General features: G+C 51.3%; 5 protein-coding genes across 5 annotated transcripts; 2 read left to right on the top strand and 3 right to left on the bottom strand.

Annotated features, from left to right (window-relative positions):
• Positions 1 to 426: 426 nt before the first annotated feature.
• Positions 427 to 4,048, top strand: TGAM01_v201036 (hypothetical protein; the record flags this gene model as incomplete). Its single annotated transcript, XM_018806718.1, has 2 exons — positions 427 to 551; positions 721 to 4,048. 2 exons carry the CDS (start codon positions 427 to 429, stop codon positions 4,046 to 4,048), a joined length of 3,453 nt encoding a protein of 1,150 aa, XP_018660011.1.
• A 705-nt stretch (positions 4,049 to 4,753) lies between these two features.
• Positions 4,754 to 5,268, bottom strand: TGAM01_v201035 (dolichyl-phosphate mannosyltransferase polypeptide 2, regulatory subunit; the record flags this gene model as incomplete). The annotated part of the gene is made up of 3 exons (XM_024548672.1): positions 4,754 to 4,939; positions 5,054 to 5,134; positions 5,266 to 5,268. 3 exons carry the CDS (start codon positions 5,266 to 5,268, stop codon positions 4,754 to 4,756), a joined length of 270 nt encoding a protein of 89 aa, XP_024406488.1.
• Positions 5,269 to 6,469: 1,201 nt separating this feature from the next.
• On the top strand, positions 6,470 to 8,723 carry TGAM01_v201034 (hypothetical protein; the record flags this gene model as incomplete). Its single annotated transcript, XM_018806716.1, has 2 exons — positions 6,470 to 8,333; positions 8,386 to 8,723. The coding sequence occupies 2 exons, from the start codon at positions 6,470 to 6,472 to the stop codon at positions 8,721 to 8,723; spliced, it is 2,202 nt and encodes a 733-aa protein (XP_018660009.1).
• Positions 8,724 to 9,101: 378 nt separating this feature from the next.
• On the bottom strand, positions 9,102 to 11,936 carry TGAM01_v201033 (beta-mannosidase; the record flags this gene model as incomplete). The annotated part of the gene is made up of 3 exons (XM_018806715.1): positions 9,102 to 10,240; positions 10,300 to 11,714; positions 11,809 to 11,936. The coding sequence occupies 3 exons, from the start codon at positions 11,934 to 11,936 to the stop codon at positions 9,102 to 9,104; spliced, it is 2,682 nt and encodes an 893-aa protein (XP_018660008.1).
• A 1,205-nt stretch (positions 11,937 to 13,141) lies between these two features.
• Positions 13,142 to 14,752, bottom strand: TGAM01_v201032 (CCCH zinc finger DNA binding protein; the record flags this gene model as incomplete). The annotated part of the gene is made up of 5 exons (XM_018806714.2): positions 13,142 to 13,887; positions 13,996 to 14,287; positions 14,354 to 14,401; positions 14,455 to 14,598; positions 14,666 to 14,752. 5 exons carry the CDS (start codon positions 14,750 to 14,752, stop codon positions 13,142 to 13,144), a joined length of 1,317 nt encoding a protein of 438 aa, XP_018660007.2.
• Between the last annotated feature and the right edge of the window lie 696 nt (positions 14,753 to 15,448).

The following is a 15,448-nucleotide window of genomic DNA, read 5'->3' as shown; positions in this document are numbered from 1 at the left end:
TAGCGGTACCTCAAATCTCGTTTACCAGCTACAGCTTCTGCCTAGCAGCAGTGGTAGCTGTCGCTAGTTGCCGCATATCGATCTACCCATCCGACGAGACGCTTCTTCGCCATTTCTGTTTACTTGAGGGGACAGAATCATTAACGACATTTACTTGCTCTTCGATTTACTACGTCCTTTTATTTCCTTCATTTTGTTCTAGCTGCGGCCTTTCCGGAACCCGTGTTGTTCTGCAAAGGCACCAGCTCTTGGAGCGGGACAACTGCTCCAATCTCCTTACACAGGTTGAATGCCGGGTGAGTCGCAACAGGCAGCTCTTATCTTGTACCACTGCTGCAGTGACGACACTGCGATAAGACTTGCATCTCCTCCATCCTCGGGCGAGTCGACGCAGAGCACCGCAGACAGATGGACAGGCAGACATACATGACCAGGAACGAGCGTTTCAATACTGACCATGTTTTTGCTGCAGCCAAGAAGGACAGGAAAAATGCAAAGCACAGCGGCGGCATTGCCGCGGCGGTGACCAAACAAACCGCCGGCAAGTTCGTGTGAGTCCTCCCGCTAAACCGCTCCCATCTTCACAGCCATGGCGCCGCATCGCATCGCCTGCTCGCCTTTGGCCGCGTGACTCACCCTTTTGCTGTGCACTCGCCGGTGTGCCTGAGGACAGTATAGCTTGTATTATGACCGCTGACCTTTGTTCTTGTGGATAAATAGAAGACCCGTCAACGACGGCGACGAAAGTGGAAACGACTCTGCAAAGAGCATTCCTACTTCCAACGCCTCCTCTCCTCCGATCAACACGCCCGAGATAAGACCTTCGGCCGCGCCTGACAATGAGAATCCGGAGCCGTCGCCCTCGCTGGATGCCTTGTCCACAACCTCGGTTTCTGCAAGCACAGCCCCAAGCATGATCCACGACTGGGCGAGGAATCGAATGGCTGCTTCTCCAAGCAATCTCATCGCTCTGGCGAGCGAATCGCCTCCTACGCAGCCCTCTTCCTACGAAGACCCAAGCCATCTTCACCATGGCTGGTCGGCCCAGAGGGCTTTCATGACACCGTCGCCAGCGTCACCTTCTCCGCCCACCAGTCACTCAAAGCGGCCTCTCAGCTACCAAATGGATCCCCAGTTCGTGTCTCCAGACAGCATGCCCAGGGCTTCCTCGGTTGCCCTGCATCAGCGACGGAGCTCTGTCAACTCTCCGGCCATGTACCCTCATGGCCACTCCCGCATGGGCTCGCATCCTCCTCCACTTCCTCACCAACCCCAGCCACACTTTTACGGCGTTTCGGACTTGGATCTCACCATCAAACCAAAGTCTGGTATGAAGCCGGGTGACCAGGGCCTCTACTTTGGTTTCGACAAGTTGCCAAGCCCTTACAGCGCGACTGGCTCTGAAAACGTCGTCTTAGCCGGATACCAGGGCGGTTTGGAGGTTTACGGTGTTGGCAAGAGAGGATTAGAACCCATGGCCAGCCTCAAAGGCCTGCGAGGTGGAGTTCATTACGCCAAGATACTTCCATGGACTGTTGGCGGAGACAAGGACGGCATCTTTCCTTTGGTCGCACTGGTGGTCCATGGCCCCGTACTACCCCGACGATCCCCCGCAACTCCAGACGAAGAAGAGGACGATGGCATGGCGAAGAAACCCGACGGTGCGGCGAGCCCTCGGGCCGCTTATACCCACCACGATGCTTTCTCGACACGCAACGGACAGAAGGGCCAAGTGATTGAAGCATATCAGACCACCGTCGAAGTATACTCGCTCAAAACGAACAAAGTAGTCGACATCCTTTTGCAGGCCCCAACTATTCCCATCAGCACAGAGGTTTCCATTACTAGCCCCATCTTCCAACCTCCGCTTCCCACTGGAGCATTTGCCATCAAGGCAGATGCTGGAACGATCGCTGTATGCTCTGGTTCTACTGGCGAGTGCTGGGTGTACACACAGCTGCTGCAGGCACAGAATGGGCACTTGTTTGCTTGCACCGCCAAGCTATGGACATGTATTCAGCCAGGCCAGCGAGGAAGCGATGTACCTGAGGAGAGTGATAAGATGAACCCCCTTGGTGCAAGTCGCCGACCTAACCCTCCAACTGCCATTTTCGCTCTCAACGGCCGGAAGATTGCCTACTGCCCGGCAGCGCCGTCTTCGAGTATCGCCATCCGAGCTCACCTACCGGTTCCAATCTTGGGAAGAGGAGCTGGCATCACATCTGTAACACCTCCTCACCTTCCCTCGGTCACTGCTTCCGTGGATCTTCCCATTTCTGACAGCGTTGTCAACAAAGTCATGCGCGAGGCAACACAGGAGCTCATTCAGGGGGCGAAATGGGTTGGCCAGCAGGGTCTACAAGCATGGAACTCGTATTGGAACAGGGCAACCAGCCCGCAATCCCAGCAACAGCAGCCCTTTTCACCACCGCAGCAGTGGAACGGCGCGCGCTCCCCTCTCAATGATGGCGCTGCATTTCCTCCAACGCATGGAACGGCTGGGCAGGCGGCGGCGGCAACCAAAGACTCGGGACTTGTTTCCATCTTGGATGTTGACTCTCTGGCGTTGTCTCCGTCTCTCCATCCTTCTGCCACTTTCTTAACGCCTCTAGGATGCAGCTTCCTGTCATTCTCACCCTCTTCCTTGTCGCTTTTCACAGCAAGCAGCAAAGGAGACGTGCAGACGGTATGGGACCTGTTTCGTGTTCAACATACGCACTCCTCACCTCTGCAGGCCTCAATGGCTACTCATGAAAGCACTGGCCCTCAAGTCCGGCAAATCGCTCAGTTCTCGCGCATGACGGTTGCACGAATTATTGACGTGGTGTGGATGGAGCCTCAAGGGGAGCGCTTGGCCATGGTCACGGAGAGAGGAACCGTTCATCTCCTGGATATGCCCTTTAGCGCTTTCATGTGGCCACCACCACGCCGGCGCAAGGTGACCCCGAAGCCTGCCGCCGAGCCATCTGAGCCATCCAGCTCTGCCGTTTCTCTCGCGTCTGGTGCTTTTGGCGCTGCATACCAAGTAGCAATGCCGTTTGTAACACGTTCGCGCCAAGGAAGTGGCAATAGCGCTTCTACTGCTGGTAGCATCCTGAAAGACTCAGCGGCTCAGGGAGGGCGAGCGATTGCTGCGAGCATCACTAGCTCGATTGGAAAGACCGGCTCCGCCATCAGCCAACTACGACACACCGGAGAGAACCGCCTTTCACTGCCTCCAAGCTCCTCGCTGCCCTCGTCATCATGCGTGGTTTGGATCAGAGGCCGCCGGAGCGCAACTCTGTTCAACCTAGGTGGAGGACTTGTGCGAACGTACCCTTACAAGGCTCGACGTCAATCTGGTGGCAAACGGGTTTCACGTGTGAACCGATACACAGATCATCAATTCCCGCTTCTACCAGACGATACCGTTGCTCCCGCAGTCCGACAAATCTTGGATTCGGGCACGCAAGAAGAGTATCTCGACCTGTCAGACACGGAAATGGATATCGGAACGACATTGACACTAAAGGGTCGCCCACACGTAGTTTCCAACAATACACTTCATACTATGGCTGAGACCATTCCCCAGGCAGAAATCGAGTGTAGCGCACCATATCAGCCTTTCCACACCGACAGGCGCGTTATCCTTTGCGAGTACACTCCTGCGTATGGAAGCCAACTTGAGGGTGTCTCGGAAGTTTTGGCAAACTCCTCCTTGGAGGCCAAGGCGCCTTCTTCGAAGAAGTCGAAGAATGGACAGCATCTCGCTGTAACTGCGCCAAGCACAAGCAACACCGATGGATCTGCTTGGGCATTTGGGCAGGACATCACTGTCGTCAAGCTGGATCTCGGTCTTCCTTCTGCCTTTGAGGACGAATACGACGACCCAGAGGACCACCGACCTCTCCCTCCGTCGGCTATGGAGCGTGTTATGGAGTTTGGCGACTCTGAGCAAATCGTCGTTACTACACGAAGACGGCGTGGAGCTCACCAAGGGGATCCCGATGGTGATGGATTCTTTGAGGACGATTGCGAAGTTCTCGATTTTGCCGACCAGAGAGTCTAACTGACTCCCAGTGATGGTGTCGCAATTTCAGAAAACTAAGCTTCACCTCTTTACAGGATTTTTGGGACTCGAGAGGACTTCTTTCTTAATTTTTTTCTTGGGTATAAACTAGGTTTTTTTTCTTTTACTAATTTGACAAACTACAAACTTCTGACACTGGGTTCATTATTTTGCTTGGCTTTTTACTTCTCCTCCCCTCTCCTTTGAGCAAAGTTGAACTATATTGTTGGAGAATTGGTTTATGAATTGGCTTATTTATACTCTTCGAGTCCCTCACTACCACTGCTCGGGATTTTTTATCTAGATTGGATGCGTTCGCCTATATGGCTCCATAGGTAGTTGCCTTTTTGTTCTATAGGTAGCATCTCTACTGTTTAACAGCTTCTGTAGCGCCTCATTACTGAATAGACACCAATCGAGATACCCAAAACTGACGTCTCTTTCATATCTTCTTAATTGCCATTGTCGTGGGCAGCCGTGACGGATTTGACATGTACAGCATATGGATAAGAATCCGATTTCCGTACATGCTCCTGCAAAAAGATTATTAATTTTTTATTGCCATGACCAATTCTAACAAGTCCCCTGGGTTTATCTCCTGCATACATGACAGGTCATTCTTTTCTCGCACATAGATGGGTACATATACATTAAGGTTCGGTATTATGGCGTTCACTCTCTTCCCCCTTTTTTGGCCCCTTCCCTTTAAGCCTTCTTCTTAGCGGCAGCCTTGGCCTTGGCAGCTTTCTTCTGGTTGCTTCGGATCATGACCATGCCGACGAAGGAGCCGACAACGGCGGAGCCGAGGAGGAGGAGGATGACGGGGATGCGGATGGCCCAGACGCGAGGGAGGAAGAGGTTCTGAAGGGGATGGTCGCCGTCGACGAAGGGCTGTGTTTGAAGAAAATTATGTTAGTTAGCAATTGGATTCGTTGTAGACATGTTTTTTGCGTGATTGACCGGTACCGATTGGGTTCGGAAAGATGGGAAGAGAGAGATCCTTACCATGAGGAGGGTCCAGATGGTGTAGTAGAGGAAGATGACGGAGGCGGCCACCAGCATGGTGAAACCGACGAGCTTGTCGAGCTGTTGAGGGGGGAGCAGTTAGCTTTTGCCTTCATTCGTGGTGCGATAAGGATTGCTTCAAAGATTGAAATAGTTACGTGGCGTCACTGGAGAAGGAGGACGAAATTGGGGGGAGAGAATTGAGGACATACCATTGTTGGGAAAAGCTTTGCTGTAATGAAACTGGAATTAAAAATATGTAGAGAGAGGTAATGGGGGGGTTTAAGGGGAGAGAAAGTCTATTTTGTATCGTTTTTTGTTTTAAAGGAGCGCGGGGGAGTTGGTTGACTCTTTGACGTGGTTGAGTGGTTGAATGTTGAAGTGGGAAGAAGCTTCGTAGCTGATGCGAGGCGCGCGCGGCGGCGGCAACATCCACGCTGGCATCAATGAAACAGGGCCGGGAATTTTTTGGGGTCGCGCCAGGGATTGGCTTCTGGAGGCTTTTGGTTAGGGGCTGGGGTGTGCGTGCTGGGCGCTGGTGATGTGGCGGTGCGCTGGGTGGCTACCTCGGTATCCTACCTATACATCTAGAGGTTAAGAGAAAGAATAAGTAATGTTTATCCATATATACTTATATGCCTATATAAGTGTTTATGTTTATTGATCATGACTGTTGTAATTTATGGCTACTCATATCTGGGCGTTGACCTAGAGCCTGGTTTACAGCTGCCTTTAAATCATGGCTACGTTTTTGTTTTTGTTTCGCGTTCAGCATATGCTGTTTGTTATAGCGGGCTTACACCAAATAGAAGATGACTTTATGGAGTGAAACATCGGATTGAGCTTTTACGCCTTATACGTAAGAGGGATATTTGGATAATTGCCTGGTTCTCTTGCGCAATGCGATTCTTGATTCCTTTTCACTTCAAACGCTAAGGAAGATGCTGGGCATTGTGAAACAAGCCTCTCTTGGAGATGTTCCGCGAGAATTGGAGAACTTGTCATTTCATCCCCCTTTCCTTTGAGAAAAGAAATTGGATGAATAGGAATATGAGTAAAGCAATAAACATTTGCGGAAAGCCTATTATATATCACCTAATGCAAGACGATTCGCCTTGTATCTACGAGCCTCAAATGCTATGGAGCCCAAAAATGGTTGTTTTAGTGCCACCTGTGTGCTGTGGCGCAGAAAAGTTAGGACGTGGCCCGTGCGGCTTCCCGATTGATTTTATCTGCAGCTCCCAAACTCTTGAATAAACTATCCGCCCCAGACCATAGAAAAGTTCTTGGGAAGCGCATCATCTCGCCCACGCGTCCGCTTCATCTCCTTTCCACGCCCAAATACAGATCGGTCGCCAGTATATCTCATTACGCATCACGGCTTCTGATTCCCTCCACTCGGCTTCACGCGATACAATGGCGTCAGCCGTGAGTGACGTACCGCGCCGCGAGCGCGGAATGCCACGAGATGGCGATTTCTATCGTCCTTCGAGAGACGATCGCTCTCCATCACCTGCGCCTCCCGTGCGGACTGAAGAAGAGAAGCAAGCGGCGGCAAAGGCCGAGTACGAAAAACTGCTAAACATGCGATCGGGAGGAACGTACATCCCCCCGGCGAGGCTCAGAGCGCTCCAGGCGCAGATCACGGACAAGACCAGCAAAGAGTATCAGAGGATGGCGTGGGAGGCGCTGAAGAAGAGTATCAACGGTCTGATCAACAAGGTCAACACTGCCAACATCAAGCACATCGTTCCCGAGCTCTTTGGCGAGAACTTGGTTCGGGGCAGGGGCCTGTTCTGCCGATCCATCATGAAAGCCCAGGCTGCGAGTTTACCCTTCACGCCCATCTACGCGGCCATGGCGGCGATTGTCAACACGAAGCTTCCCCAGGTCGGTGAGCTGCTGATAAAGCGCCTGGTTATGCAGTTCCGCAAGGGCTTCAAGCGAAACGATAAGGCTGTCTGCCTCTCCGCGACGACGTTCCTCGCACATCTGATCAACCAGCAGGTTCAGCATGAGATGCTGGCTGGCCAAATTCTTTTGCTGCTCCTGCACAAGCCGACGGACGACAGTGTTGAGATTGCTGTGGGATTCTGCAAGGAGGTAGGGCAGTACCTGGAGGAGATGCAGCCTGCCATCTCGATGGCCGTATTCGATCAGTTCCGCAATATCCTCCACGAGTCGGACATCGATAAGCGAACCCAGTACATGATTGAAGTTCTTTTCCAGATCCGGAAAGACAAATTCAAGGAGAGCCCAGCCATCAAGGAAGAGCTGGATTTGGTTGAAGAGGAGGACCAGATTACACACAAGGTTGAGCTTGATGGCGAGGTTGATGTTCAGGACGGGCTCAACGTTTTCAAGTTTGACGCCGAGTGGGAAGAGCACGAGGAGGCCTATAAGAGACTCAAGGCAGAAATTCTTGGCGAAGGCAGCGATGATGAAGACGACGAGGATGGCGAGGACGAGAGCTCCGAGGAAGAGGAAGACGAAGAATCAAAGGCTGTGGAGATCAAGGACCAGTCCAACGCCGACTTGGTCAACCTTCGAAGGACCATCTACCTAACCATCATGTCGAGTGCCGACCCAGAAGAAGCAGTTCACAAGCTGATGAAGATCAACCTGCCTGCCGGTCAAGAGCCGGAGCTGCCGTCAATGATTGTCGAGTGTTGCTCCCAGGAAAAGACTTACACCAAGTTCTTCGGCATGATTGGTGAGCGCTTTGCCAAGATCAACCGTCTGTGGTGCGACCTCTTCGAGCAGGCCTTTGCAAAGTATTACGAGACTATTCACCGATATGAGAACAACAAGCTGCGAAACATTGCAATGCTGTTTGGTCACATGTTTGCGTCCGATGCTCTAGGCTGGCACTGCCTTGGCGTCATTCACCTCAACGAAGATGAGACTACGTCCAGTAGCCGTATCTTCATCAAGATCCTGTTTCAACATATCTTGGAGGAAACCGGATTGCCCAAGCTGAGGGCACGCCTGACCGACGAAACTCTGCGACCTAACCTCGAAGGCATCTTCCCCACGAATAACCCCCGCAACATCAGATTCTCCATCAACTACTTTACCAGTATTGGCATGGGTGTCTTGACCGAGGAAATGCGAGAGCATCTTCAGAACATGCCCAAGCCTGCGCTCCCCGCCCCTGTTGCTCAGGACCGCTCAGATGCAGAATCCGTTTCGAGCTATTCATCTTATTCTCGCTCGTCATATTCTTCTCGCTCACGCTCCAGGAGTCGTTCTCCGGCTCGTTCTCCGGCTCGTCGTGGTGGTGGCGGACGAGGGCGATCGCTTTCTCGAACGCCCTCGAGGCGTGGTGGCAGGGATCGATCGTACTCGGATTCACGGTCTCGCTCACGGTCACGGTCTCTCTCCCGCTCTCGCTCTCCCTCCTATTCTCGTTCCCGATCACGCTCACGCTCACGCTCACGCCCACGCCCTCGCCCCCTCTCGGCATCCCGATCTCAGTCTCGATCCCGATCTGGTTCTGCTGCCTCTCGTGCTCGTGGTCGCGGCCGCGGTCGTCCTCGCTCTAGGACACCTTCTCGCAGCCGCAGTCCGCCAACGAAGCGAAGGCGTTCCGTTTCGTCTTATTCTTCGGGATCCTATTCCTCTCGCTCTCGATCTAGGACACGTTCTGTCAGCCGTAGTCCGCCGATGAAGCGTGCGAGACGGAGGGATTGAGGATTCTTCTTGAACTTACGTTTTATACCTTTGGATGGGATATGCATAGATGGAATAAAGGGAAATTAATTTGATTTTAGCGATGGTTATGGAAAATAAATTGATCCATTTTCTCTACAGCCCATATCCTCTTTTACTTGATGTGAATATTACATGCACGACTTATATGCCTGGCTATCGTACAAGGCTTTGGTTGAACAACCACTCGATCTAGGCTTCATCTATTTGATCTAGCCACACCCTGTATCTCTTGTCACTATGCTGAGTTGATCCCCCACCACGTTATGCTATCATATTATATCTTGTCTTTTAGGTCTTTTAGTGCAAAAATTTTCGCTTCTGTCAAAGGGGGCAGCTATGAAGACGCATCAGAAATCTTCAACGATGCGTCGGATGCCCCGATACACGTCCACAGCAGCTGGTCTGCCGTCAGAGTTCCCTCCACTTTCACAGTCTGCTTCTCCCCGGGAACGATATCAAAGCCGTTGTCACTCAGCTTCAAGCCCTCCACCTCTTCAAAAACGAATCCTTTGACGGGCTTCTCAGCAGCAATGACAATTTCATCCTTTGCGGCAGAAACCTCGAATGTGATGCCCCGGTTGGATAGGTCGAGGAACTTGATGGGGTCGGGCCATGCGGTGTCTGTTGCGATGAGGGCGCCGGTGGCAGCGTCCGTGATGATGGCGTGGACGACGTATGGATCGTAGTCGGAAACGGAAAAGGGTTTGGTAAGGTCGTCGGCGTTGGGGATTGAAGGCGGGAGTGCCTTGCCTTGGAGAATGTCGGTTGTGGAGTTGGCAGAAGCGGTGATTGTTGACTTTATGGGGTCGGAAACGTCTTTGCCTGAACGAACGGAGATGAAGCGCACAACGACGTTCAAATCGACGGGCTTTGTATTGCTGCTGACGACCCAGACGTCAAATGTTCCCTTGCGAGCAGGCAGAGTCTGGTCGACCTGGCCCGTGACGAGACCGGAGTTCTCGTCAACCCAATATCCTGTCTGAGTCCAGTCGTGGAACGTTCTGTGTACGCCCACATCGATGGATCGCAACGCTCGGGAGATGGCGTAGTATGCGGGCTTCTTGATGAGGTAGTAATCCACCACAGCCCAAGACATGGTCGGCCAGCAGTCGTTGAGCTGCCACACAAGCACGCCGCCGCATTGCCGGGCGCCAGGCTTGCCCCATTGTCGCCGCCAGGCCTTGTACGCGGCGCGCATCGTCTCAGACTGCACAATTTGCGTGAGATGGGTGTAGCCGCCGAGATCGTGGCGGGGCCTGAAGTTGTCCACGACGTAGCTCATCATGCGGCGTTCGTGGCCAATGGCCTTGTTATGGAAGTCGAGGACCATGGAGCCGGGGTAGAGCTGGGCGGGATCGCTGGCCATGCGACGGGTGGTGCTGAGATGAGGATACGCTTCCATGCCGAACTCACTGACGAAACGGCCGCCCATGCCGACTGCTTCTTGGTATTTATTCATGGCACCGTGCCAGACTGATTGGGAAGATGTTAGTCAGTTGATATCAACTTTCTCAGACATGTTGGAGGCTTACTATTCCATTGGTGGATGTCGCCAACAGTTGGGTCAGCGGTGGGCTTTCCATCACCCCAGGGGCTGCTTGGGTGATAGATCTTGCCTGGATCTTCCTCTTCGACCAACTTTGGCAGGAAGTGCTCATAGATGTACCGGGCCGGGAACGATGATTTGAGCCATGAGTCTGGGTCTTTGTTTTCAAAGTCATAATCCAGCTTATACCTCTCCTGGACCTGGTAGTCTTCGTTGTTTCCTGCCCAAACCATCACAGATGGATGCGCTCGCAGACGTCTAATCTGCTGTCTCGCCTCTTCTTCCAGAGTCTTCAGGTAGGATGGGTAAGCAGGATAAGACGCACACGCGAATTGGAAGTCGTGAAACACCAAGATGCCAAGCTCGTCGCAGGCTTCAATGAGTGCATCTTCTTCGTACACGCCACCTCCCCAGACTCGCAGCATGACTTGGTTGCCCTCTGCCATAAGCTTGGCCCACTCATAGTAGCGCTCAGGGGGAACACCGGCGAGGTAGCTGTCTGCTGGAATCCAGCATGAGCCGCCAGCGAATACATCAACGTTATTGATGCGGAAGTAGAACGATTTGCCATGTGCGTCTACTTCTTGAACCAGTTCTGTGCGACGGAAGCCAATCAGCTTTGACTTGCTGTCGATCTCGTTGGAAGTAGAATTCTTGTTCTGAAGCTTAGCTTGAAGGAGATACCGGGGCTGGCTTCCATATCCCTTTGGATACCAAAGTTCCGGATTTTCAAGTGTAAAGGGAACTTTGATTAGCCCATCCTTGGCCAAGGCAGAGTCCGTAACATCGACTACCTGCTGGAACACTGTCTGGCCATCCAACGATAACGATATTAAAACTTGGTCATCTTTGCTCAAATTGCCGGTCACATGAGTGACAACAGAGCCCGAAACAGATTTCAGATCCTCGCTGACTTCGTTTTGAGCCCAGATATCGTCAATCCTTGTAACGTACGTCTCGAGAGTGACGGGCTTCCAAGGTCCCGCTGTCATGAGAATTGGGCCCCAGTCCCAGCCCCAGTTGTACTGAGCCTTGCGTACCGCGACACGACTCCTCTCAGTCTGCCTGACTAGGAAATTGTGCTCATGGCTGTGCTCTTTGATGAGCTCTTCGCCTTTAGCAATGGCGGAGCGGAAGACTATACGAAGCACATTGTCGGATCCGGGTTTGATGCGGTCTGTGACATTGACGCGGTAAGACACAAACATGTTTTCCGTCTCTAGTATCTTGTCATCGTTAAGATAGACTGTTGCGAATGTGTCAAGACCACTGAAGACGAAGTCTCTCGTGACATTTTCACCCTCAGTAGGCTCAGGTTTGAACGTAACTTGGTACTCCCAATCTTTGTCGCCAATCCATTGAACGGCGCGTTCATTCAGGTCCACGAAGGGATCTGGGATTCTAGTTTTCTGTTAGTTCCATAACATATCCAGATATCTCTCCATGAAGACGGGTTGTTGTCTTTGAAAATCATCTATAGGATATAGAGGCATACTTTTGGTTGGCCAGCAGATCAATATGAACCTGCGTCGGTACTTTTGCTACCGACAGCCATTCTGCAGAAGGCCCTTGGTGCTGTCTAAAAGTCCAGCCGCTGGTGACCTGAGTGCTTTGGAGAGACATAATGAAGAATATGAAGAATGAGCAAGATGATGATGCGCTGCGATAAATAAATAATCCAGGCTTTCGAATCTAGCAGAGCGACTTAGATCAGATCGCCCTTGAAACGCATACGCTCTTATTCTTCTCTCCGCTCAACACCACGCTCAATATCGGGAATGTTCATGAACAGGGAAGAGTCCAGAGGAGCAGAGCCAGAGAACACTTTAATAAAAACAGTGCAGCACTGGCTCCTGTCCATCCAAAAGCTCCATCTTGGCCTCCGCCATTGCCTTCAAGCTTATTCCTCCCCCCACGAGAGCGAGACCCCTCCCCCACTTTGCGGGGAGCAGCCGAGAGAGCTTCATGGCGGCCGAAAAGCGGCTTTCAAGAGTGAGACAGAGTATAGGAAGGGCGTCTTGGAGCATGATGGGGGAGCAGAAGTTGGCCGGTTCGTGGGGCAGAGTTCCACGTGCTGTTTAGGCAAGTGTAGGCCCCGGGCCTCTAAATTGAGCTCATCTTTGTACACGCTCCTCCACTGTAGCACCTGCGAGCCCAGTGCCTCAAGATATCGAGAACTGAGAGATTGAATCAACTTTCGAATGCCTGGATGACACGTCGTCTAGACCCAAATCCGTAAAGTATTTTTTTGCAGTACTCAGATGCAACTTTGTACCTTTTGAAATCTGCCTTCTCATACGACGGCTTCACCACATGTCCCGTCTCGTCTTGGCTAGAAGCGGCTATTTCGAGCGTCATCGGCCAGCTCGTAGTCAGTCTTGGCTTCGGCGAGCCTAAGAAGCCCACTAGAAAAGGTCCATTTAGCGGTGCCACAGTGGATAGTGACCCAGCTTAGGGGCTTTTCGGGGGCTGAGATAACACAACCCCCCACGGTAACGAGTTCAACGTTGCCGTTGAGCTTCAACTGCTAGAAGAAGATCATGCTTCCATTCCTCTATTGTTGTTGTCAAAGAAACAATTGATTTAATTAAAAACTAAAAACTAATCAATCTTGACCAACATCATTTTAGTATAGCCGTCGAAGCAACGCGGTCGGTATGCAATTGAACGCCGTGTATCATGTTCATCATACCGCCAGGCAAACCTCACCACCAGTGTAATATCCGTCCGTCCATCCGTCCGTCCATCCCAAAACGAACACTTGTACAGGTTCAATTCAAATTCCCTCCCATGGCCCTTATTATAAAACATTAAGCTCAAACATAATCTTATTCAGCAACGGCCTGAGAGTCAACGTTGTGCATTTCTTTGGGAAACCAGCAGTTTTCCAGATGGCAAGGCTCCCTTGGGCACTTGTGTCCGGCCACACAATCTGTCTGGCTGCAGCTTAGCCCATTCAAGCACGGAGACTGGCGAGCAATAGCTCGCAAGGCTTCCAGTCGTTGGCCCGTCAATTTTTCTCCATGGACGTGATGGCATTTGCCAAACTTTTCAAGGTAGTAACATTTGCCCAGGATATGGAAATTGTTGCAAAGCTTCCGGTCTTTCAAATTCGAGAAATCAGATTGCAAGTATGAAAGCCGCGAATCCACTCTCTGTCCAAATTTATTTCGCAATATGACCCCTTGGGGAGGCACTTTGGGTTCTGCGTAGTATAACTGGACCGGAGCGCTCTGAGCTGGGCTGCTAGGCACCTTTGCAACGGCTGCAAAGTTGAGCGGAGTGTTTGGAAACATGGGAGTTCCTGGCGGCGTGATATGGAACGAGGTCCTGCGGTTGGCTTCGCTGGGAAGCTTCAGGCTCCTAAAGATGCTGTCCAGCGTAATATTATAGAATTTGTCCTTTATTGCCGCCAGTTCGTACGCAAAAGGGGGGCCTGCCATCAGCGTGATCCGGTCTCTGATTGTCTGGTCTTCAAGGAAAGAGTCGAAAACTCGGGCGTATCCGTTGTCTCCTGGTCCACCAAAAAACACTTGTTTGCAATGACTATCATCAAGGCCAAATTTCATAGACGCTGTATATTATCAGCTTCAGGTAATCATCCATGGATCTTTCAGTAAGAGGAAGAAAGAGAGAAAGGAAGGAAGGAAGGGAGGAAGAGTATATAACTGCGGAAGCTTACCTTTTATCTTCTCATCGGCACATTCTTTGCCACACCCGGCGTCGATAAAATCGCACATAGGGTGGACCGTATTAAATCCACGAACAAACTCTTCAAACGATGCCGAGTCAGGCATAAGTTCTCTATATTTCTTGCTTAACCCTTTTAAATTCGCATACACACGAATCACCACTTGGACGTTCGTTGGAACAGATGGATATCTCGTCTTGATATCCTCGGCTATTGCTTTTCTAAGGAGACCAGCTGCCCTCTTGCCTCCCGTGAGACCGTCTCTAGCGAATTCGTCCTGAAACTAATGCGATTCAGAAGAGTCAGAGCAATTATATCACGAAAGAATCCTAGAACTGTGCCCACTTACCGGCATATTGTCGCCATCAATTATAACCATACTAAAAACATGATCATCCTACACAACTGTTAGGTCGCTTCTCACTGGCCAGTACTATTCTAGGTTCTCACATTTTTGCGTCGTAAATCTTCAATCTGTTTTTCTGCAAACTCAAGTTTTGTACGCTTAAGTTCAAGCATGTCTTTTCTGTCTCGAAGGTCCATATGGGCTTCGGCAAGCTGCCCCGTCAAATCACCAATATGCTTGAAAAGGTCCTAAAAAAAAAGACATTAATCTGTGCGTCATTAACAATATTCTGACAACCGAAAAGTCTTGTCTTACCGAGATCAATGCAGCCTTGCGCTCATCCTCTGCCATCACTGAATTCCGCTGCTCCTCCAGCCTCCGTAACTGGTCTAGATTTTCCATCTCCAATGCTTCACTATTCAGTCAGTAGCAAAAATAACACACATCTCAAGGAAGATGCATGGTTAACCCAAGTGAATGAAAAGGCAAAGGTCGACTTTATATATATACATACCGGATTGCCGGAGCAGACCCCTTCTTGAGATTTCGCCCCTGGGGTCGTGATTTGGCCACATTAGTGGCACTCACACGGCATTGCGCTGGTCGAATAGCAGCACGACATGTCGCAACGCAGGAACTGATAGAGCAGCGAATGCCCAATCGAAGGGTGAGAACGGTGAGGAGAACCTGTAGGTCGACAGACACGACACGAGAACGCGATTTTTCATGTGAAGTACAGCCACCGCTCAGCCAACCTTATCCGGTCAATGCAGTGGACTTTGGTTGCATATGTCGCTACCAAGTATTGAAACTAGGAATCTGGAAACTCGCTTCCACTTACTTAGCTGTGAGGGTGCATACGCACTTGCATATTGCATGCCTCGGACACGGCCCCTGTTTTCCTCATTTCTAAGAGACTTGGACGATCGACAGCCTGACACGGGGCATGCGCACGCATGCAGCTCGTAATCAGTGCATGCCTGGCTCTGGAGTGCCACATCCTCCGACGGCTTGTAGTATGTGTGAAGAACTAGGTATGCAGGCCGATTTGGCGCTCAATAAGTGGAAGCCAAACATGCAGTGGGACAATCGCAAGCC

Source organism: Trichoderma gamsii (genome assembly GCF_001481775.2).
Source record: "Trichoderma gamsii strain T6085 chromosome Unknown Scaffold_3.2, whole genome shotgun sequence".
Classification (NCBI taxonomy): Eukaryota; Fungi; Ascomycota; class Sordariomycetes; order Hypocreales; family Hypocreaceae; genus Trichoderma; species Trichoderma gamsii.
This window is presented reverse-complemented; position numbering and strand designations above follow the sequence as displayed.